Here is a 24,992-nt window from a genome sequence, read left to right as displayed (position 1 = left end):
AATCTCAAAAGATACACCTATAAACTGTTAATACAGACTTCTACAGGGGATGGGGATCTTATGCATTCATTTTACATTTTACATACTTTTAATATGACACATAATTTTTGCTTAAACTCTTTACAATAAGCATGCATTTAAAACCCATTCGACTGAGACAAAGGACAGTTTATTATGAGAAAAGGGTCAATCCATCAGGAAGATAGAACAATATAAATACATGCACCTAACAACAAAGCCTCACAATACATGAAGCAAAAGCCAACAGAAGCTAAGTACAGACAATTCAAAAATAACAGACACTTCAATATTCCACCTTTAATAATGGACAGACAACTAAGCATCACCAAAGAAACAGGAAGACTCGAACATTATAAACCAATAAGCTCTAACAGACACCTATAGAGAATTTTGCCTAGCAACAGAATATACATTCAACTCAAGCACACATCGAATATTTTCCAAGATAAATCACATATTAGACCATAAAACAAGCCTTATAAATTAAGAGGTATTGAACTTATCAAAGCATATTCTCTGAGCACAAGGAAATGAAATTAAAAATAACAGAAGGAAATTCACCAATGTGGATAATTAAAAAACAAATCCTAATTTATCAATGAGTTGAAGAAGAAATCACAAGGAAAACTGAAAAATACTTTGAGATAAAAGAATACAGTTAAACTTATGATACAGCTAAAGCAGTGTTTAGAGGGAAATTTATAATTTTAAGTGCTTATACTTAAAAAACCAAAAAAACAAAAAAGAATTATCTCAAACCAGTAACCTAACCTTCTACATTGAGACATTGGAAAAGGAGGTACAAACCCAAAGCAAGGAGAAAAAAGGAAAAAAATAGAATTAGAGTAAAAACTAACTTAGTAGGGCACCTGGGTGGCTCAGTGGGTTAAGCCTCTGCCTTCAGCTCAGGTCATGATCTCAGGGTCCTGGGATCAGGCCCGAATCAGGCTCTCTGCTCAGCGGGGAGCCTGCTTCCCTCTCTCCTACTCTCTCTCTCTCTGCCTACTTATGATCTCTTTGTCAAATAAATAAATAAATCTTTAAAAAAAAAACACCCAAAAACTAATTTAGTAAAGATTAGAAAATAACAGAAAATCAATTATATAACCACTGACCTTAGAGAACAAAAATTACCTTCCTTCTGATGGACACTTTTAACTACTATACATGAAGCTACACTAAGCATCTTCGCATACAGAGCTTCATCGCATTCTGACTTACATCTTCATGAGAGATTTACAGAAATGTAAACAAGGCAAAAATGGGTAATGATATTTAAGGACTAAGCCGTACTACACAGTTTTCAAAAGAGATGCCTCACCTCCCACAATTATCCAAAGGTGTAAGATGCTCAACTGCACAGAATATAAATTCACTCCACATGGAAGAGAAACTAAGTCAATGAATAAATTAAAAGTTCTTGGATGTCAAGCTATGGATTATACCTGGCCCACAGACATTTCATTTGATCCACACCTACTGAAAAGCTGGGAGATTTTGCAAAAGAATCTAGATTTCCCACGTGCCCTAAGGCAACAGCAATCAATGGGCATGCAAGAGTCACTTCCCCCATAAAAGGGGTCACACTCTCCACTTCTCCACAGTCCCTGCAGGCATTTAATTTACACAGGTCAGCTGACTTGGGCCTCCATGCTCCAGTAAGTTACCTACCTGACCCTGACGCATCTAGGATGCAAAGTCTAGGATACACTTTTCACTGTCACGTCAGGGTTGACAAAGGAGTGATCTACCCAGCAGCACTCCCAATTATTCCAATTCAGCTGAGCTTTGGGCAGCAGACTGAAGAGAGGGTTACTTTGGGGCTTGGCTAGTGACTGGCAGAGGAAGAAATAAAGAGCTCAGTCTCAACAATACTTCCAAGAGCAAGATGACAAGGGAGTTCGACAAGAACAAATGCATCCAAGTTAAGGTAAGTGAAGAGCAAAAAGTCCCAAGCAAAAGCTCATATTTATGAACAGACTGAAATTCCTGGAGAAGCTAATCTTCTCCAAGCAGACCAAAACCAAACAAAATCAAGAAACTAGGGTGCAAAGTGTCCATGACTGGCACCTAAAACAGAAAACCACATTGTCACTGCCAACGGAGAGCCGGCTAGAAACCCACGTTATTCTTTTTTCCTCCCATAAATCTACTGGTTTCTATTAAATAAATTCCTTGATGAACAATTCAGAGGTGAAGGGCCCCTCATGCTGGCCATTAAGGCCACACTGCGAGACCACTAGAGCTGCTAAGGAGAGGCAATGCAGAGCAACAATTAGGGAATGAAGGCTAAGGTTGATGCTATGGCCGCAAATGTGTAATGATCTTTACTTTCATGGCAAATGGCATCTTTAAGAAAACCATTTTTAAACTGCAATATAACAGGCATCTGGGTGGGTCAGTGGGTTAAGCCTCTGCCTTCAGCTCAGGTCATGATCTTAGGGTCCTGGAATCAAGCCCCGCATCGGGCTCTCTGCTCAGCAGAGAGCCCGCTTTCCCCTCTCTCTCCACGTGCCTCTCTGTCTACTTGTGATCTCTGTCTGTCAAATAAATAAATAAAATCTTTAAATAAAAAAATAAATTGCAATATAACATATGGAGACAGTAAAGTATAAACCATAAATATATAGCTCCAGTTTTTACAAAGTGAACATCATTCCTGTTCGGTCACCAGCCAGATCAAGATACACAATAACCATGACACCCTGGGAATAAGGACAGATATGGGGGATTGGAGGAGTAGGATCCCAGTCCCTCACTCATTACATGGTACAAAAATTTAAACATATATAACAACTTTAAAATATTACCAAGAAAGGAGACACAGCTTATAATCCACCAGCAGGAAAAGCAAGAAACAAAGTTCTGAAGCCATAAAAGGAAAGACTGAGCAATCTGATAACCTAAAAAGTAAGGCCCCTTACCTACATTTAAAAGTACCATAAACAAAGTCAAAATTCATTTCTCAAACTTGGAAAAAAAAATACAGCACATATAACAAATGACCTTTAAAAACTGAGTAATCACAAAGTGCTACAGTCTAAACCTCTGTATCCTCCCAAAATTCATGTTAAATCCTAATGCCAAATGTGGCAGCATTAAGCTGTGGGGCCTTTTGAAGCTGATTAGGTTCAGAGGGCAGAGCCCTCATAAATGGGATTATGCCCTTCTAAAAGAGGCTCCTGAGAGATTCCCTAGCCCCTTCCACTATAAGAGGACACGGGGAGAGGCTGGCAGTCTGCAACCTGGAAGATGGCCTTCACCAGAAACCAAATCTGCCAGTGTCAGGAACATGGAATCCCCAGCCTCCAGAACTATAAGAAATAGATTTCTTTTGCTTATCAGTTACCCAGTCTGTGATGGTCTTCTATGGCAGTCCAAAGAACTAAGAAAGATAATCAGTACGAGAAAGACCCGATAATCAAATAGAAAAGGATGCAAAAGCTACGAAGAGGTAACTGGCAGAAAAGGAACTACTTATAAACACACACAAAGATATTCAATCCCGCTGACAGAAGAAGGCAAATTTTAAGAACTACGAAGAGAATATATAAGGTACTCTTAGAATGCACAAGACAACCCAATTAAAAAATAGGAAAAGGAGGGGTGCCACTGATTTTGGCTCAGGTCTTGACCTCAGGGTTGTGAAATCAAGTTCCTTGTCAGGCTCTGAGCTCAGCAGGGAGTCTGCTTGAAGAGTCTCCCCCTCTGCCCCTCCCCCACCACGAAGTGTGAACCCTCTCTTAAAGAAACAAATCTTAAAAAAAAAAAAATTCATTCCTATGTTCCAAGGAAGACATACAGATGACCTGTAGGCACATAAAAAGATGCTCAGCACCATTAGCCATCAAGACAACCCGTATCAAAAGCACAGTGAGATACACACTCACAAAGATGGCTATAACCAAAACACAAACAACAGATGTTGACAAGGACGTGGAAAAATAAGAACATGCATACACCATAGGTGGGCACGTAAAACAGTGCAGCTGCTTTGGAAAACAGTCTAAAGAGTCCTCAAAAGATTAAACTTAAGAGTTACCACATGACCCAGCAAACCCACTTCCAGGTATACACCCCAAATTAATAAAAACATGTGTCCACTCACCAAGGGGGACACGAAGTTAAGAGCAGTATTATTTTTTTAAATTATTTGTATTAACATATGATGTATTATTTGCCCCAGGGGTACAGGTCTGTGAATCATCAGGCTTACACATTTCACAGCACTCACCATAGCACATACCCTCCCCAGTGTCCATAACCCAGCCACCCTATCCCTCCCCGCCCACCACCAACAACCCTTGTTTGTTTGTTCTGTGAGATTAAAAGTCTCTTACAGTTTGTCTCCCCCACAATCCCATCTTGTTTCATTTTTTTCCTTCCCTACCCCCACCACGCCCCACCCTGCCTCAAATTCCTCATATCAGGGAGATCATATAATAATTGTCTTGCTCTGATTGACTTATTTCACTCAGCCTAATACCCTCTAGTTCCATCCACGTCACTGCAAATGGCTGGATTTCATTTCTTTTGATGGCTGCATAGTATTCCATTGTGTATATATATATATAGATATATATATACCACATCTTCTTTATCCATTCATCTGTTGATGGACATCTAGGTTCTTTCCATAGTTTGGCTGTCGTGGACACTGAGAGCAGCATTATTCTCAACCGCTAAAAGGTGGAAGCCCAAAGGTCAGTCCATCACTGACAAACATCTACAAAATGTGGTATATCCATTCAATGGAATATTCTTCAGCCATAAAAAGGAAAAAAGTACTGATACATGCTACAACATGGATGAACTTGAAATCATTAAGCTAAGTAAAAGAAGTCAGTAACAGAAGACCACATATTACATGATTCCATTCAGATGAAATGTCCAGAGCAGGGATATCTATAGAGCGGGAAAACAGTAAAAGTTGCCTATGATAAGGGTGTGTAGGGAAGTGACAGCTAAAACACAAGGGGTTTTTCCTGGGGTGATAAAAATATCCTAAAATTGACTGTGCTAATGGTTGCACTATCTATGAATTTACCAAAACCCACTGAATTGCATACTTTAAGTGGGTAAACTGTATGGTATGTGTATGGTATGTGAACTATATCTCAATAAACCTTTTTAAGAAACTAAAAAAATACCATTTTTCTCTTATCTACTCAATTAATACTTAAAATTTACCATTAGGTAAAGGAGGTTACTGGGAGCCGATAATGTTCCATTTCATGATTTGGGTGGCAGTGACAAAGGTGAAGTTACTTTGTGATAATCACTGGTATACTTTTCTACCAGCCAGACTTCAATAACACATCCATAAAGACACACACATAGACACTGTGTTGGTGATGGTGTGGGGCAACAGACACTCTTACACGTTGTTACTGGGGATGTAAGCTGATAAAACCTCTTAGGTATATAATTAATGAGTTTATAAACAATAAAGCACACATATGTTTTGGTCCTATACGTATATACTCCCATGTATAAAAGCCTTTACTGCAACTTTGTTGTAAAAACAAAGGTGTGAGAAAACTCTACATGCCCATCAGTTGGGGCCTGGGGAAAATAAATTATGGTACAATTATACCAGGGAATACTATATAGCTATTTAAAATAATGAGGCAGATTTACATATACTGAATCTATCCCCAAGCTAGAGAATTACAAGAAAAAAGCAAGGTACAGAGCAGTGCTATCTGTAAACGGAGTATGCCACCTCTGTGTGGGGAGAAAATAAACCCAAGGTGAGGATGGTGGGTTTACACACACACACACACACACACACACACACATAATTACCACAGAACATCTCTGGAGGGACACAGAAAAACTAGAAATCACAGCTGCCTCTGAGGAGGGGATGGGGAATAGGAGACACACCTTTCACTTTGTGCCTTAAAAAAAAAAAAAAGGCGGAAATATTATCAACTCAAATAAATCAATTCTTCTCATGTAAAAGCTATGGTGCTTCAACAGAGGGGAGTGCCCCTGAACTTCTAAAGATTAAAATTCTGAACTGTTTACTGTAAATTCCACAATGTCTCACTTCTCCCATTTTAAGAATTAAATGCTCAAGCCATTAAGCTGTAGTAGTAATGAATAACTACTTACATCAACACCTCCGAACAGGTCGAAAATATAAGTATTTGGATAAGTGGTTTCTTGGGTAAGTTTCCTCTCTTCAGTAACAAATGCCATAGCCTCCATGGAGAGAAGAGGAGAAATTTCCTAATTTAAAAAAAGTTTACAGAGAGACTTTCAGTTTTAGTATCCAAGAGGAACCACACACCAAAACAACAGTTTGCATTTTAGTCACAACCTGAATGCCCATGAGCCCAAAGATAGCCCCCAGCGACAACAGCAGAAAAAGATAATAATCTTACAGAAAAGCTAATATGATGATCAACATTTAAGTAGTAACAATAGCTCACTTGCTTAATGATTATGTACCAGGTATGGTTCCAAGTACTTCATGCCTGACCCCTTTTAATCCCACAAACCTACAAGATAACAGTAATTTATCTCCCCAATTTTATAGATAAGCAACCTGAGATACAAAGAAGCTGTCAAGGTCACACAGCTGCTAAGTGACAAGGCCAGGATTTAAATGTTGGAAGTCTGGCTCCAGAGTTTGCACTTAGAGAAGAAAAAGTAACTATTTGGGGTGAAACAGAGTGTGGGAAGAACCCAGGACTCTACTCTTACGCTCTCTCTTCAGGGATCTGGAGGGAAGAAGGAACACAATGGGCAGTAGTTCTCACACAGTGGTGAACATAAGAATCACTTGGAAGGACTTGTTAAAATCCCTCCTGCTGAGTCCCATGGGCGAGTTTCTGATTCAGTAGGCATGGAGTGGGCCCGAGAATGTGCATTTACAACAGCCTGCCAAGGGCTCCTGATGCTGCTGGTCCAGGCACCACATACCAGGAAAAAGCAGACCTCTTACACACAACTGGTTATATGTTGGGCACCAGGCTTTGATACTTCAGCCCATCTAATCCTTAAAATAATTCAATGATGTGAATATAGTTTTACCCATATCATATGTGAAAAGCAAAATCACAAAGTTGCCCAGGCTCACGTAATGAGTGACTGAACCACTTCCGAGAGACTGAACCATTTTCCCCAGGTCTCATTTTTCTCAACTATAAAACCAGGATGTGATTCCTGCTGGCAACATGGTCCAGTTGAAGCTGGTCTTAGGAGGAAGACAGTTCTAGGCTCATCATGTGACAGCCACAGGCTGTGGATGGATTACTGCTGAGGCTGTTCTTTCAACTGAAAAAGGGAATTATAGAAGACATCTGGGTTTGCCTGCCCACTATCTCGTTTTCTCTTCTTCAAGTAAAAGCCCCATTTCCTTGGGGCAAAGGCCCCTCCCCCCTTTCCACAGAGTTCTGTTGGGGCTGCCACCAAGCACCTTAGTGTGAGCCCCAGGAGCAGGTGACCAGGCCTCGCCAACAGTCTCCCATTCCCTCAACTCTGTGGCTGGCCCAAGTTGTAGAAATGTCGCCCTAGCACTGTGATCACATGGAGGGAGGTAAGACCACATGCAGATGTCAAGGTAAGAAAAGGATAGCTTAACCCTTTTAGCCTCTGAATTCATACATGTGCTTTCCATTTTATGAGACAATAAAGGATCTTTTTTGCTAGTCTGAGTGGGCCACTGTCATTCATAATCAGAAGTATTCTGGACCAAAACAGGTAAGTAGACCACCTGTGTCACAGAGTTACCATAAGAATTAAATAAGCCTGCTACAGAGGCTTCAAAGAGCATGTGTTGGATGAAGAAAGAAATAGTGACCACACAGTAAGTACTCACAAACCTTAATTTTTCTCTTCCTTCTACCCCGTACCTCAGAGATTTTGCAGGAATCAAGTGTAACGTATAATTCCTTGCACACTATAACTATTTCTGTCCCATTCAGACTATAATATCAAGAATACAAAACACCTTTTTTTAATTAAATAAACTTATTTGGAAAGGATTTTAAATTTACAGAAAAGTTGTACAGACAAAACATCTCTTCTTAAAGGTAAAGCTTATTTGCTGCCTACTGTATTTTAGAATGACTTATGTGATATGATAATCAAAACTTTACTTCCAAAGAACATTATATCAAGTTTTATTACAATCAACTGTAACTCACATGACTTTTAACTGCAACTAGTACTGGTCACCTAAATTCAAATCTGGACCCACCCCTGACACTAAAGTTTGGATACAGTAACTCCAGACCTAGTGGACCATAAACTCCCGGCAAGCACATGGGCCTTCCAGGAGATTTCTGATACACACTCAAGTCTGAGAACAAGTGCCTTAGCATCTCTCTGCACTCTTCCATCCCTCTCCCAACCACCAATCCCAGTTCCTTCATCTTCTTATGTTGGTCATAATGGATCAACAAGCACAAAGTCACTTCCCTGAACCTTTAGCAGTATGGGAGTTAAAAAAATCCTTCTCAAAAAGAAGGTCATCCCAATCCCAGGACACAGGGTCGGCCTCCAAATTAAGCAAGCACTGCCACAAAACAAGTGTGAATAAAGCCCAGAAGGGCAGACACAGGGAACTTAATGGTGATTATCTCTGGATAATGGGATTATAGTTGATTTTTATTTTCTTCTTTGTATTTTTCTGAACTTTCCAAATTTTCTACAGCTTACACAATAAAAACAGGCTATTTTAAAAAGCAGACTGAAGGGGGCGCCTGGGTGGCTCAGTGGGTTAAAGCCTCTGCCTTCAGCTCAGGTCAAGATCCCAGGGTCCTGGGATGGAGCCCTGCATCAGGTTCTCTGCTCAGCAAGGAGCCTGCTTCCTCCTCTTTCTCTGCCTGCCTCTCTGCCTACTTGTGATCTTCGCCTGTCAAATAAACAAATAAAATATTAAAAAAAAATAAAAATAAAAAGCAGACTGAAGGAAAGAAAACAGACATCTGCGTCACCTGGAGGCTTTGAATGCAGCCTTTCCAAGGCCCCTAAGAGTTACCTTGAGGATGTTTTGGCACTCAGTGAAGTCACTGTGGAGGTGGCTGGTTGCATACAGCTTCAGGAGCAGCTGAGGAATCCCACTCCATTTGGACTGTTTGTCTCTCTCTGCCAAAAACGTCTCTGTGAACTGTGAAGCAAAAAAAAAAAAGAAAAAGGAACATTTCGCCGATGAGGACAGAACAACTAGCATGCGTGGCAAAGGAAAGCAGCGGCCTCCTAAACAACCCAGGAAAAGCAATTCAAAGGTCTCTTACTAGAAACCTTCAAAAGCTCCCCAACAGCCTGCAAGTGAAAAATCCAGCTCCTCGCCTTGTGACACAGCGGCCTTTGCATCCTATTCCCGACCTTCCTCTCTAGCTTCATCTCTTCCCCAGTGCACACTTTGGGCTCCAAACGCACATGTTCTCTATGTCTCTCTGCACATGTTCTTCCTTGCCTAAAATGTCCTCTGTCGTAACCTGGAAAGCTCCTTCTTCTCCTTCAAAGTGTGAGACAAATAACCAGAAATGTTCCTTGCTGGGTCTTCCCCTCTCTCCTTTTTCTTTTTAAAAGATTTATTTATTTGAGAGAGAGCGAGAAAGTGCATGCACACATGCACACTAGGAGCAGGGTGAGGGGAGCAGTGGGTGGGGTAAGAGGAAAGAATCTCAAGCAGACTCCACACTGAGCATGAAGCCTGACATTGGGCCCAATGCAGGGCTCAATCCCATGATCCTGAGACCATGACCTCAGCCCTGAGATCAGGGAAGGAGTTGGATGCTCAACCCACTGAGCCACCCAAGTACCCCTGCTCCCCTCTCTCCTTTCTAAGTGAGTAAGTGCCCCTCCTCTGGGGCCTTATCTTAACATCATAATTACTGATTCACTTGTTCCCCTCCTCCTGTAGACCACAAGCACCTTCAGAGTAGGTACTTGGCTGCATTTATGGTGCCCACCTTCTCTCTCTCAAAGAATGCCGGGCACAGAACAGAGACTCAGTAAATGTTTGAAGGAATAAGCAATAACCTTCTAGTCTAATGACAGGTTCATTAATCAACTATGGCACAGTTCCACTAATACTCTTATGACGTATCATTAACCAGGGGCCGGATGTGAATTATTTTCACATACACTTGTCCCTCAATCAGATCAGAAGCTCTTATGACTGTTATTATAGGACATGGAGGTCTTCAATAACATTTTAGTTATCCTGGTGCATATCAATTCTATGATTTTGGACGAATCCCATTATCCTTCCTGAGCCTGTTTTCTCAGATTGTAAAAATAAGATAATACAGAAGTAATAGAGAGATAATGAAATGTTTGTGAGAATAATCTGTGTTTGGGTGAACCAAAGACATTACTATTTCTGTAGGTTAAAAAAAAAAAAGACTGAATATCAGCAATTTCCTATCATTCAAGCTAGCTCAAATCAAGGCAAGTCCAAAAACAATGGGAAACCATTTTTCTTTTTCTTAAAAGGAAAAAAAGAAAAAGAAAAACATGGTTTCATGGGACTCAGCAAAAGTGGTGTTTACAAATTTACAGGTATGTACATTTATACTAAAAAGGAAAAATGTCTCAGATAAATTAACTAAACTTTCACCATGAGAAACTAGAATAGCATAAACCAAACCCCAAACAAGCACAAGGAAATAAATACTACTACAAAAATAAATGATATGGAGAGTAGAAAAATAATCAAGAAAAATCAACAAAATCAAAAGCTGGTTCTTTAAAAGAGAAACAAAATTAAAACTTTAGTTATGGTGACCAACTTAACACTGACTCAAATAACTAAACTCAGGAATGAAAGAGGGACATTACTACCAATAATACAGAAATAAAAAGGTTTATAATGAAGTAGTAGTAGTAACAATTATGTGCCAACAAATTATATAACGTAGATGAAATGGACAAACTCCTAGAAAGACACAAAACACTGAAACGGACTCAAGAAGAGGTGAATCACTGGTTTAGTAAGAAAAAAGAAAACTACCCACAAAAAAAAAGTGCACCCAAAACCAATGCTTCACTGGTGAATTCTCTAAAAGATTTATTTTATTTATTTTTTAAAAAGACTTTTTATTTGTTAATTTGACAGAGATCACAAGTAGGCAGAGAGGCAGGCGGGGGTGAGGGGTGGGACACAAGATCCCCATTGAGCAAAGAGCCTGATGCAGGGCTTGATCCCAGGACCCCAGGATCATGACCCAAGCTGGTCAGAGGCTTTAACCCACTGAGCCACCCAGGCACCCCATTTTATTTTATTTTTTAAGATTTTATTTATTTATTTGAGAGAGAGAGAATGAGAGAGTGAGACAGCACAAGAGGGAGGGTCAGAGGGAGATGTAGACTCCCTGCTGAGCAGGGAGGCTGATGCTGGACTCTATCCCATGACTCCAGGATCACGAGCTGGGCTGAACGTCACTTAACCAACTGAGCCACCAGGAACCCTCTACAAAACTTTTAAAGAAACTAAAAATTCCTCACAGACTCTTCCGTAATACAGAAAGGGGACACTTCCCAACTCATTCTGTTATCCTGATACCAAAATCTGACAAAGATGTCATAAGAAAACTACTGACCAATATCTCTGATGGATACAGACACAAAAATCCCTAGCAACCCCCTACCAAACCAAATCCAGCAACATGTAAAAAGGATTATACACCATGACCAAGCAAGGTATATTCCAGGAATTCAAGGTTGGTTCAACATATGAAAATTAATCAATCTAATCAACCTGTTAAAGGGCATTTAACAAAAACCCACAACTATCATCATAATTAACAATGAAAGACTGAATGCTTTCCCACTAAGATCAGGAAAAAGACAAAGATGTTGATCCTCACCACTTCTATGTAACATTGTACTAGTAATTCAGGCCAGAGCAATTAGGTAAGAAAAAAAATAAAGGCATCCAGATGGAAAAGAAGAAAAACTATATTTGCCATCCTATGATCCTGTATATAGAGTATATTATGGAGCCTACATATAAAACTACTAGAGCTAACAAATGAGTTCAGTAAGGTTGCAGGATGAAAATCGATATACAAAAATTAGCTAAATGTCTATACACTTAAAATAGGCAATCCAAAAAGGAAATTAAGAAAACAGTCCCATTTACAATGAAACCAAAAATAATAAAACACTTAGGAATAAATTTAATAAAAGGAATACAAGACATAAAATGAAACTACAAAATATCATTGAAAGAAATCAGAGAAAGTCTAAATAAATGGAAAGCCATCCATGTTCATAGACTGGAAGACTTAATATTGCTAAAATGGCAATACTTCCTACATAGAGTCAATGCAGTTTCTATCATAATCCTAGGTGGCTTCATTGAAGAAATAGACAACCTGATACTAAAATTCATATGGAAATGCAAGGAACCCAGGATGGCCAAAATAATCTTGAGGCAAGAGAACAAAGTTGGAAGAATCACACTTTTTGACTTCCAAGTTTATTACAAGCTTATAATTATCAGGTAAGGATCAACAACTAGATCAATGGAATAGAACTGAGATTCCAAATTTACATCCCTACATTTATGGTCAACTGATTTTTGACCATAGTATCAACACAATTCAATGAGGGGGAAAAAAGTCTTTTTAACAAATATTGCTGGGACAACTGGTATCCACAAGCAAAAGAATGAAGATGGGCTCCTTTACACATACCATAGACAGAAATTAACTAAAAATGGATCAAAGACCCAAATGTAAGAGCTATAACTATGAAACTTTAAGAGGAAAACATAGGCATAGATTTCATAACCTTAGATTAGGCAATGATTTCATAGATAGGAACTCTAAAAAACAAGTAAACAAAGGAAAAAATAGGTAATTCATCACACAGAAAATATAAAGAACAGTTATATGAACATCTCAATTGATGCAGAAAAAGCATTTTGTAAAATGTATCATAAACTGAAAAAAGTGAACAAATAATGGTTTTCCACAGAAAACCTAAAGTAAACATCATACTTAATGGTGAAATGTTTAAGGCTTTCCCTCTTAGATCAAGAACATGCCACTTCAACTCAGCACAGTTAAGCAAGAAATAGAAAAAAATATAAGATTGGAAAGGAGAGGGGTGCCTGGGTGGCTCAGTGGGTTAAGCTGCTGCCTTTGGCTCAGGTCATGATCTCAGAGTCCTGGGATTGAACCCCACGTCAGGCTCTCTGCTCAGCAGGGAGTCTGCTTCCCCCTTTCTCTGCCTGCCTCTCTGCCTACTTGTGACCTCTGTCAAATAAATAAATAAATCTTAAAAAAAAAAGTAAAAATGTACAAACTCATTCTAAAATGTATATGCAAATGGCAAAGGGCTAGGAAGAGCCAAGGAACTCTTGAAGATAACTAAGCAGGAAAAGCCACTCCTATTCAACACACTATAGTCAAAATCAACACACACAAAGTTACAGAAAATAAAACAAAGTGGTACCAGTACAAGGCTAAATAGACCAGTGGGAGGGGGAAAAAGACAGGAAACTGACATGAGAACAGATGCCAGAGCACTGGAGGAATAAGCAACTTTTCAATAAATAATGTGCAGTCAACTGGATATCTTTATGAACAAGCTTACACCACATCCAAAAATAAATTCCTAATGGAACATATATTTGAACATAAAAGATAGAACAACAAAGCTTCTAGAAAATAAACAGAATTTCTTCATGATCCTTAGGGTAGGCGAAGAGTTCTTAAATTGAATACTAAAAGCACTAACCATAAAGGAAAAGAGTGATACAATGAGCTGTATTAAAATTAAGCACTTGTGTTCATCAAAAGATCTTTTTATAGACTAAAAATGGAAGCTACCAAATGAGAGAAATATTTATAAAACATCATTATAAAGGCTCATACCCAGGAAATGAAAAGAAGTTCAAATCAATAAGAAGGGGGGGGGGAACACCCCATAGAGAAAAATATGCAAAAGATCTGAATAGGCCATCCACAAAAGAGGATGCTTGAATAGCATAGCCAACGGACTCCTGAAAAGGTGCTTAACTTCATTAGTCATGAGGAAAACACAAACCAAAACCATAATGAGATGCCAATACACAAATACCAGAATGGCCAAATTTAAGAAGACTGACCACACCACGCATGGATTAGTGAGAACATGAAACAAGAACACTCATACACTGCTGGTGAGAATGTAAACTAGTTACAACCACTCGGGAAGTGTTCAGTAATAGCTACCAGTGCCGCACCTATGCATATCCTATAACCCAGCAATTCTACTTCTAAGTATATATCCCCCCCGCAAATTGCACATATATGCATCAGAAGACATGTGCAAGAATACACATATAAGTGGTACACATAAAAGCCCTAAACTGGAAAGATCTCGGATGCTCATCAAAGGTAGAATGAATTGTGGTTAACTATATAGCAATAAAAATTAATGAACTACAGCTTTACCATCAGCATGAATCTAATAAATATTGGTTGAAAGGAAGCAGATTCAGTACATATTGCTTAATTCTATTTATATAAAGCATAAAAACTAGTACACCTAAGTACAATGTTAGAAGTTAGGCTAGTAATTTCATTTGGAGAGGAGGAAAAGAGCTGTAGACTAGAGATATAGAGATGATCTGGTTGGCTGCTACATAGCTGATGGTTTATTACTATTCATTGGGCTGTACACATATTTTTGGTGCATTTTTATTTGTATGTTATATTTCAACACAGTAAGTTTTTTAAAGGCCTGAAACAAAATAGATTTGTTTGTACTGATTATGGAAGGATCTCTATGATAAATTTTCAAGTGAAAAAAGATAAATGCACAAAAGTATGTATATTATACCACTTGCATAAGAAAAAAAGAAGTTACATAGACACATTTGCTTTTCTGAATTTAACATGTCTGTAGATAGATACGTAAGAAATCAATGACCATAGCTACCTCTGGGAGTAGAACTGGAGTGTACTAGCAGAGATGGTAGTGGGTTATTTGCAGGGAGACTTGAAATTTTCTCTGTAACCATGTGTGTATGTGCGTATGTTATCCATTCAAAACACATATTACCTCTGGTGAGGAGGGAATGAGATGAAAGGACATTAAATATACTGGTACTGTCTTAAGTTTGGTAGTAGGTACGTGGGTATTGTTGTAATATTGTGGGGCATTACTATATAGGTTTTTATAGGTCAAATATTTAATAAACAAACACGTCTCTGCACAATGGCACCAGTAGATGCTCAATAAATATTAATTACCTTCTCCTTCCTATTCCCAACGTATCTATACTTGTCTCCCACTACCTCCCATACAACCATTTCACTGTCTCTTCGCTGTCTTCCAATGGCCAATTAGGAAGACTTTCTCAATGGTGTTCTTAGTGCCAGAAATCTCTCTGCAACTCTGTTCACATTCTCTCATTCAGAACCAACTCAACTCTCCCCATTCCAAAAAGTTCTCTAAAGCAATCACAGCCAACATAATCATAGGAGAGAAAAAGGCTTTTAAAAATAGGAGGGCCTTCAAAAAGTTTTTAAATTAAAAAATAAAAATAGGACCCTAAGAGAACAGTGTATTTTTCAGAGGAAATTAATGCCAGGTGATGGACATGACTTTTTAATAGTTGTTACATATTTATTTTTTAGTCACACATTTTAATGTGTACTTACGCAAAATGTTCAGCACAATGAATAAAAAAGAAAGACTCTCACCATGATTAAATTTCAGAATGCCAGAAAGAGATGATCCTAAAAGCTTTGAGGGGGTGAGGGATGGGAAAACAGGTCATATACTGAGGAATGGGAATCAGAACAGAACCTGTCAACATTTACACCAAATGCTTAAAGACAATGAAATAACACCATTAAAAATTTAAGGGAAAATAACTTCCAACTTAGAATTCTATATCCTGCTAAACTTAATATACCAGTATAAGAATATACCAGTATTAGAATTCTATATCCTGCTAAACTTAATATACACAGACATTTTCAAACATGCAAGCTTAAAAAAAAAAGCCACCTCTCACGTACTCTTTCTTAGGAGGCTACTAGAGAATGCACTCCCCCAAGAAAGACAGGATTAATGAAACAAAGGATCTAAAACATAATAAAGATAAAACACCTTGAATTTGGTGAAGGGAAATCCCAAGAATTCAGATGTATAGCTGTCCTAGCAAGGAACTAATCCAAATTGAAGGAAGATGGAGAATTCCAAGAAGGATTTCTTTTTAAAAAAGAAAGTTTTAGGGATGCCTGGATGGCTCAGTTTAAGAGTCTGCCTTCAGCTCAGGTCACAATTCCAGAATCCTGGGATGGAGCTCCGCATCAGCTCCATGCTCTGTGGGAAGCCTGCTTATCCTCTCCCACTCCCCCTGCTTGTGTTCCCTCTCTGGCTGTCTCTCCTCTCTGTCAAATAAAGAAAATCTTTAAAAATTAAAAAAAAAAAAAAAAAAGAAGAAAGAAAAGAAAGTCTTAGAATTGGGACTAAATTATAAGCACACAAAAACCAAAGCAAACTTTAAAAGAATGACATTATTCTAGTGAAAGAAGCCAGACCCAAAGGCTACATATGGTTCAGTTCCATTGCAATGAGAACTGTGTAAAAGGGTTTAGGAACAGGACAGTAAACAGATGAGCAATTGCTAGAGGATGGGGCTAGGGAAGGGGTTAACTACCACAAGGAAATTTTCTATATCCTAACCCTAGTGGTGGTCACATAACTGCATTTGTTAAAACTCAAAGAACTAACAGGCATACCTCGGAGACATTGTGGGTTCCAGACCATCACAATAAAGTGAGTCAAATGAATTCTTTGGTTTTCCAGTGCATGTAAAAGTTATGTTTACATTATACTATAGTCAATTAAGTGTGAGATTATGTCTAAAAAATGTACATGTCTTCATTAAAGAATAAAGTAAAAAATACTTTATTGCTAAAAAATGCTATCATCTGATCTTTCACAGATCACTATATTATAATAATAATAATGGAAGTTTGAAATACTGTGAATATTACCAAAATGTGACAGACACACCAAGTAAGCAAATGCTGTTGGATAATGGCACCAATAGACTTCTTTGATGCAAGGTTATTACAAACCTTCAATTTTGCAAAAATGCAGTATCCATCAGCACAACAGACAAAGCACAACAGAACAAAGTATGCATCTATACACTAAATAGGGTGAATTCTGTATTTATAACTCAATTCAAACAATGGGGAGGGGGACAGCGGCTTTTAACTCAAAAGGAAACAAAAAAATACACAAAGCGTATACTGTCATATACCATATGGCTCTACTATAACCAATGATATCATCATGATCATATAAATATTTAACACCAATAGCCCAAATTGTGACTTAACCACATTAGAAGAACCAAAAAGAAACATGTGGCATAGCACGTTGTGAATTAAATCCTAGTTTACAAGGGAAGAAAACAGATAATGTCTAAAACTGAAGTCAAGAAACAGCCTTAAAAACATATTACTTAGAAATACTGGCTATTGGGGCGCCTGGGTGGCTCAGTGGGTTAAGCCTCTGCCTTAAGCTCAGGTCATAATCCCAGGGTCCTGGGATCGAGCCCTGCATCGGGCTCTCTGCCTACTTGTGAACTCTGTCAAATAAATAAATAAAATCTTAAAAAAAAAAAAAAAGAAAAGAAAAGAAAGAAAAAGAAAAAGAAATACTGGCTATCCTGTTTCCTGCAGGACCCTTCCCGTGCAAAAAATAAAAACAGCTACAGTTTGGGCAGTGGTTGTGTGGGAAGGGCAGAATTTGGGGGCAAAAAGTGGGGCAGGGCACAGCTGTTTTTAGTTACAAGGCTCATGATACCCAGAGAGCTTCCCTATCGTAGTCCAAATATTCAACTACTCGAGGAATTTCTTTTACCACATCTACATTGTCTTACAAGGCATTTACTCCCATTTAAAAATAATCATTTGGATTTTGTTTTCCTTGTGAACAGCTGATTACTATGATGAAAGAGCCACCAATCCAGTCATCTTCAAAGCTGAATTACTGGCAGGAGTTGTACGCGTTTCTTCTCTTGGAGTACTTGTGGTTTGACAGTTTATAGCAGTGATAATCTCTTACATCATGCTGCCTAAGCTGTCAACCTGTTCAGCGGATGTGGCATTTCCAGACACCCAGTTTTCATTGACTTATTTTGTCTTTACTGCTTTTCTTTTTAAATAAAGGCTGAATTTCATAAACATAAATGTGTATCTTATTTGTTTAGTCCTAAGTGTAAGATATCTTTTTTAAAATTCATTTTTTTAGAAAGAGACAGCACATGAGCCAGGAGAGGGGGGTGCAGGGAGAGGGAGAAGCAGACTCCCCGTTGAGCAGGGAGTCCAATGCGTTACTTGATCCCAGGACCCTGGGATCATGACCTGAGCCGAAGGAAGATGACTGACTGAGCCACCCAGGCACCATAGTCCTAAGGGTAAGATATCTTAGGTCTTACAATATCATATTAAATTCAAGTAAATAGCTGTCTTAAAATATAATTCATGAAAATAAAATACTTTGTTAGGTTATTCTTTAATTTTTTAAAAAGATTTTATTTATTCATTTGTCAGAGACAGAGAGAGCTCAAGCAGAGGAGCAGCAGGCTCACAGCCAAGCAAGGAGACCGATTCAAGACTCGATCCCAGGACCCTGGGATCATGACATGAGTTGAAGGCAGACCTGAGCCACTGAGGGGCCCCAAGGTTATTCTGATTATAACTGTTAACCAGGGAATACTTGTGTCCACTTTAATGAGATTTGTTTTAATATAATTAGGAGTGAATCTTAACAGTCTGTAAATATAAAAGCTTCTTGATAAAAGGAATAGTATTTCTATTTTTAATTTATGAGAAGTTATCATATCCAGGGGTTTTTCAATACCAAATTACTCTTGACAGGCAAAGGAAGACTGTATTTGATTTAAACCCCCAGGTTTCACAAATACTAATGCTTAGGATGATGAGGTCAAAACAACTGTGCTCAATGAAATCTTAAAAAAAAGAAAAAACAAGGGTGGGGGGTAAATCTAAAGTATGAAGTAAGTAACGTTCAGGTAGAAATTACATATGCCCATAATCATTAAGGAAGCAATGATTAGCATTTGGGAAGTAGAATGAGGATGCCATAACCCAGTTTGTCACCAGATTGCCGTACTGAAGGACAAGCTCAAGGGGTGGTGGGACACAATCTGTTTGAGTTACTCTGCCTTGAGCCTAGGGTTTGCCTAGTCTATCCCCTTCCTTCAACTCCTACTGATCACACAGGTCCTGTGCACCCACAATAAGGAATGTAACTGCAGAGCGATGCCACTGGAGGGCTTTAGGCAAAGGATTTTTAAGATCTGATTTGCTGTAAGGATCAAACGTTCTGATAAACGTACGCAGGCTCTGTAAACACTAGAGCATTGCGCCAGCTTTACTTTATTACCCTGACAGAGGACAAATTAAATGGGAGAAAAGAAAATACAAGAAATCCACATAGCACTGGCCCGTTCTAAATCATGCAGTCTGGAGTCTTCTCCCAGACTTCTCCTAAATCCCATTTAGGGAAATGGGGAAGACTTGGGGATGATCAGGTTTGATGAAGGAGGAATTAGGGAATCAGGAATTTTATATTAAGTTAGAGATGCCCACTAGACATCTAAGTGGAGGTGTTGAGAAGATATTTGGATATACCCATCTGGAGCTAATGGGAGAAATCCGGATGGAAATACAGATTTAGGATCCATCAGAATATAGAGAATTTGTTAAACAATACTCACTAACCTTCATAGCATGCTTACTACGTTTTAAAACACCACTTTAAGTGCTTTATATATACAAACTCACTTGATCCTTACCACAGACTTATAGGCTGTCTCACAATTAGCCCTATTTCACAAATGAAGAAACTGCAGCGTATAGAGATTAAGTAACTTGCCCAAACGCAGACAGCAAGTATGTACCAGAGCTGGGATTCAAACCTAGGATATCTGACTCTAGAACTCCTTAAAACCCTGAGACTGTTCAGGAGTAGAGACAGAATTGAGGAGGAGAAAGACTGAGCCCTCATGATTCAATTCAATCTTCTGAGTCCTGGGTATCAAGAGCCTGACACTGTTTCCAGACTCTGCAGACATAAAGTCCCTTAAGAAGCCCAGTCTAACAAGCTGACCGCAACTATTTACTGAACATCCACTATCTGCCTCACACTGGCCAAGCTTTTTTTTTTTAAAGATTTTATTTATTTATTTATTTGACAGAGATCGCAAGTAAGCAGGGAGGCAGGCAGAGAGGAGGAAGCAGGCCCCCTGCTGAGCAGAGAGCCCCACATGGGGCTCGGTCCCAGGACCCTGGGATCATGACCTGAGCCGAAGGCAGAGGCTTTTAACCCACTGAGCTACCCAGGGGCCCCTGACCAAGCTTATTAGACATATGATGTCACTTCATCCTCCAAACAGCCTTATGAGATAGATTATTATTGCCATATTAGAAATAAGGAAACAGAGCTTCAGGAAGTTTAACTAACATAACCTGGGACACTCAACTAGTAAGTGAGGGAACTAGGGTTCAATCTAGGTCCACCTTCCTCTAAAATATGGTCTTCTCCAAGGAAATCCTGTTACATGCTACCACACGCATGAACTTTGAGGACTTTAAGCTAATTGGAACAATCCAGTCACAAAAAGACAAATACCGCTTGATTCCACTTCCATGAAGTATCTAAAGTAGTCAAATTCATAGAAACAACAAGTAGAATGGTAGCTGCCAGGGGCTGGGGGCAAGGGGGTGGGAGGGGAGTTGTTTAATGGGTATAGAGTTTCAGACTGGCAAGACGAAAAGATCCTGGAGCTCTGATTCACAACAATGTGAACACACCTAATACTACCAAATTGTACACTTAAAAATGGGTAAGATGAGGGGCACCTGGGTGGCTCAGTCATTAAGCGTATGCCTTCAGCTCAGGTCATGAACCCAGGGTCCTGGGACAGAGCCCGCAATGGGCTCCCTGCTCGGCGGGAAGCCTCCGTCTCCCTCTCCCACACCCCCTGCTTGTGATCCCTCTCTCACTGTGTCTCTGTCAAATAAATAAAATCTTTTAAAAAAAGAAAAATAGGGGTGCCTGGGTGTCTCAATGGGTTAAGCCTCTGCCTTTGGCTCAGGTCATGATCTCGGTGGTCCTGGGATCAGGCCCTGCGTTGGGAATCTCTGCTCAGCGGGAAGCCTGCTTCCCCCTCTCTCACTGCCTGCTGCTCTGCCTACTTGTGATTTCTCTCTGTCAAATAAATAAATAAAATCTTGAGAAAAAATGGGTAAGACGGGAAACTTCATGTTATGTGTTCACAACAACTTATTTTTTTCAAGGCTCGGTCCCAGGACCCTGGGATCATGACCTGAGCCGAAGGCAGAGGCTTTTAACCCATACTGGTTTTAACCTATACTGGTCTTTCCCAGTATACCATACGCCATAATGGACATGCTTACTGTGCTATGGAAATGCTTGTGTGCGAAGAATTTACCTATAATGTGGGGAAAGTGGGGTATGTGAAGCAAGGAAGAGATCAGGCAAAGTCACCAAGAAAGGATACATTTGAAAGATGAAATTCCCCACTTTATCCTGACCAGACTTTTATGAAGATCTCTCCATCTTAACCTTGGAAAGAGCTTCCACACCTGCATACAACTTCTGATTACTACAATACTCACCCTAAACCAGGCTCAAGAATATTCTAGCACCCTTCTATCTGGTGAGCTTCTCCAATCTCCTCCCATTCCAAGTCACCCATCACTGGAAACAAATTAAGTGTCCTAAATTGTCTCATTTATGATGCCAAATGACCTTTGTGGCTCCCTACTGACCTCAGAATGTAAAGGATAAGCAAGTGTTTAGTAAGAGATCACCTAAATTTTCTGAGCCTTGGTTTCCTCGTCTGCATTGAAACAGGAGTCCTGACACCTCATTCGAAAGACTGAAGATTAAATGAAGACACTGTTTGAATACCTTCCACATTGTTTGATCTGAAGTATGTGCTCAGTGATGGTGAATTAACTCCCTTTCTGCATGTCCCTACAACCCTGCTAGGTAAGGCATTTTGTTGTAAAGAGCAAGTCTTTCCAGGATGTTAAGGTAGATAGAGAAGAATGCGGGGGGGAAAAAGTTGCTCAACTATGATTATCTGATGTTCAGGAAAATACTGCTCACCCAGAACTGGTTCTTCATCTATAACCTGTTAACACAGAGACCACCTGGTTTTTATCTTTATTCTATCCTTTTAAGTATATGAGTAATACTGAAATGGCTCAAGTTTATATATAGATATATATAACACATTGCAAAAAATCTCACTCCCATTCTCTCCCCCATCTACCCAATTGCCACGGATTCCCACCAACCACTGTATTAGTTTCTTCTGCAACCTTTGAAAAGTTTCTATATGCAAAAGTTGTCTTTAAATTAAGCTAATGTTTTCCAGGCGTGTTTGTAACCTAAGTTGTGAGAATGAAAGGGGGGTAACAGAGGGAGAAGCCTAGGTCTTTCCATCCTGCCTTACCCTAAAGCAATGTCCTTCATTCATTCAAAAAAATACTAATCATATATTGGGCGCCTATTATAAGCCAGATACCATTAACTAACTGATTATCCTTCAACCCTTACTAAGCAACAAAAACGCACTTAACGCTTTACAGAACGGTCTCCATTGATCCTCACAGCACCTTAAGAGGCAGGTTACGAATTATCATCTCCATTTCACAAATGAGAAAACTGAGGCACCGAAAGATAACTTGATCAAGCAAGGCTTTGAATCCAGGCCTGACTCCAAAGACCTCGCTCTTAACCATGACGCTCTACACTGCACCCTTTGGAGCTCAGCCTAACGTGGGATACAGGCAAGAAAAAGGGTAGACAACAAAGAAATATGTAATTACAGACTAAGAAAGTAATGTGAGCAAAACGAATCCAGGGCTGTGACTGAATAACAATGGGGACCTACTTTAGATGTGGAGTACGGGGTAGTGTCAAGGAAAGGCCTCTCTGAGAGAATGACATTTATGATAGGCTTAGGAACCGTTCGGGGGCTGCAATAATGAACCACCACCCAATTCACGGGGGACAAACTCGAGGCCCTCAGAAGCTAAAGCAAACTCGCTCAGGGTCCCCCAGGCGTGCAGACGTGGCGCAGGGTTGGGAGGATCCAGGAGCTGGGCCCAGGGCTCGTACACGCCATCGATGCCCGATGCAGCCCAGGCCCGCTCGGCCCCTAACCTGGGCCTCTAGCCGGCGGCTGCCCACCGCCCCGCGGCGGCTGACAGCAACCGGACAGCCTGCAGGGAGGCCCCGCGGCCGGCTAAGTGGGGTCGGGCCCGTACTGCGGGCGGCCTGGAAAGGCCTCTTCTCCGGCCCCCCGCCAGCTCCCGCCCGGTCCGCCCCGCCCCGCCCCTCCGGGCCGGCTTCGTACCTGCACGGCCCGGACCAGGCCCCGGCCGGTCAGCTGGCCCTGCCGCAGCTGCAGCAGAATGTTACCGGGCCGCGGCCGGCCGCCCCATCCGCCCCAAGCCGCCACCGTTGCCGCTGCCCGTCGCCCTCGGCCGGCCCCAGACCCCGCCGCCGGCGCCGCCGCCATGTCTCCTCGTCCGACAAACAGGAAGCAAGCGGCCCCGGGGCCGCGGAGATTTCTACGGGGTGGCGGAGGGGTCGCCGCAGCGCCCCCAGCGGGCCGACGGCGGAGGCGCAAGCCGCGTGGCAGAAACCGTACGCGCCGCGGAGCCTCCTGGGAAATGTAGTCTTGCTCTCAGTCGCTGCAGGTGCGAAATTGAGATGTGACGTTTCCTGCGCCACTTGCTTTTGGGGACCCTGGGTCCAGCATTTCGGTGAGGTCCCCCGAGGTCAAAGACAAGTCCCTGCGTGCGCACTCTCCCATTTCTTGCCTGTTTCGGGGAGGTTACAGCCAATTGGCTAGGAAAAATCGTGGGCTCCAGTCCAGGAATCAAGCCTACCCACCGCCCCGCCCCTTGATTCCTGCCTGCCTCTCTCCGCCCCTTATTCAGGCGGATGGACCTAGGCTTTCTGCTTCTTAATTTCCTTGTTAGTTCATTCAATCAGTAGTTCCTGGGAGCTTAGTCAGCCAGTAAGTAGTTCCTAGAGGCTCCGAACCAGTCACTGTGAATACAGTGGAGAGCAGAACAGACTTAACAAGGTGCCTGTTTTGGACTGCAGGTTACTGCAGAAGACAGCAAATCCATACACGAATAACGCACGATAACAGACTGGCTAAGTTATGTGTTAAGTGGGTAGGTTGTTGTGAAGTTAAGTGAAATAATGGAAGGGAAAGGGATCGGTAAATTATGACATCATATCCTTTGTCAGAAGAAACTTGTCCTAATTTTTCCCCACCATGACTCTGAGCCCATGTAATCATTGTTTTGGCAAACCTCTGAGTCAGGATTGCATTCTTGCCTCCCCTTTTCCTTTCCTGCAAGGAGTCTTGTGACATAAAGAAAGAGGAGTGCTGGGTACAATGCAATAAGGCATGGTGGAGACAGTGACTTATCATTTATCGCCCAAACCAAAACACTTTTAGGAGAAAAAAGACTAATTATGCTGGGACAGCAGGCATGGTGACCATTATCCCAGTTTGCCTGGGATAGTCCTGCTGTTTATATTACAAGACCCCTCCCAGGAAAGGAAAAGGGGAGGCAACAATGTCCTTCTAAAATGAGTGGTCCCTACTGGCCTCCAGCAGATAGTTGCTGTATATTCTGGTTTTTTTTTTCCAGAAAAGCCAAAAATCTAGTTTTTTATGAGAAATCCCCAGATTTTGAAAACTCCATGAACCAAACAAAACCCTGTCCCTTTTAGAACCCTGGAACAAAGAGACCAGGTCCATGGATATATGGAAGCGGAGCATGTGGTAAGGCAGATATTTCAAATCAATGAGGAGAGGGATGCCCGAGTGGCTCAGTCTGTTAAGCATCTGTCTTTGGCCCAGGTCATGATGGGATGGAGGCCCACACTGAGGCCTGCGGCCC

At 40.7% G+C, this 24,992-nt stretch overlaps 1 protein-coding gene across 1 annotated transcript in view; it reads right to left on the bottom strand.

Moving 5' to 3' along the window:
- LOC122916132 (transient receptor potential cation channel subfamily C member 4 associated protein) overlaps window positions 1-23,611 on the bottom strand; it is a 71,285-nt gene extending 47,674 nt beyond the window's left edge. The window contains exons 1-3 of the mRNA XM_044263178.1: window positions 23,423-23,611; window positions 9,017-9,145; window positions 6,142-6,258 (exon numbers count right to left, since the gene is read on the bottom strand). Of these exons, the coding sequence (XP_044119113.1) occupies window positions 6,142-6,258; window positions 9,017-9,145; window positions 23,423-23,587 (411 nt within the window). The 5' untranslated portion in view covers window positions 23,588-23,611. The remainder of the gene's footprint in view (window positions 1-6,141; window positions 6,259-9,016; window positions 9,146-23,422) is intronic.
- Between the last annotated feature and the right edge of the window lie 1,381 nt (window positions 23,612-24,992).

Source organism: Neovison vison, chromosome 8 (genome assembly GCF_020171115.1).
Source record: "Neovison vison isolate M4711 chromosome 8, ASM_NN_V1, whole genome shotgun sequence".
NCBI classification, from domain to species: domain Eukaryota; kingdom Metazoa; phylum Chordata; class Mammalia; order Carnivora; family Mustelidae; genus Neogale; species Neogale vison.
Note: the sequence above shows the minus strand (reverse complement) of the source record. Positions and strands in the feature narration are given on the sequence as shown.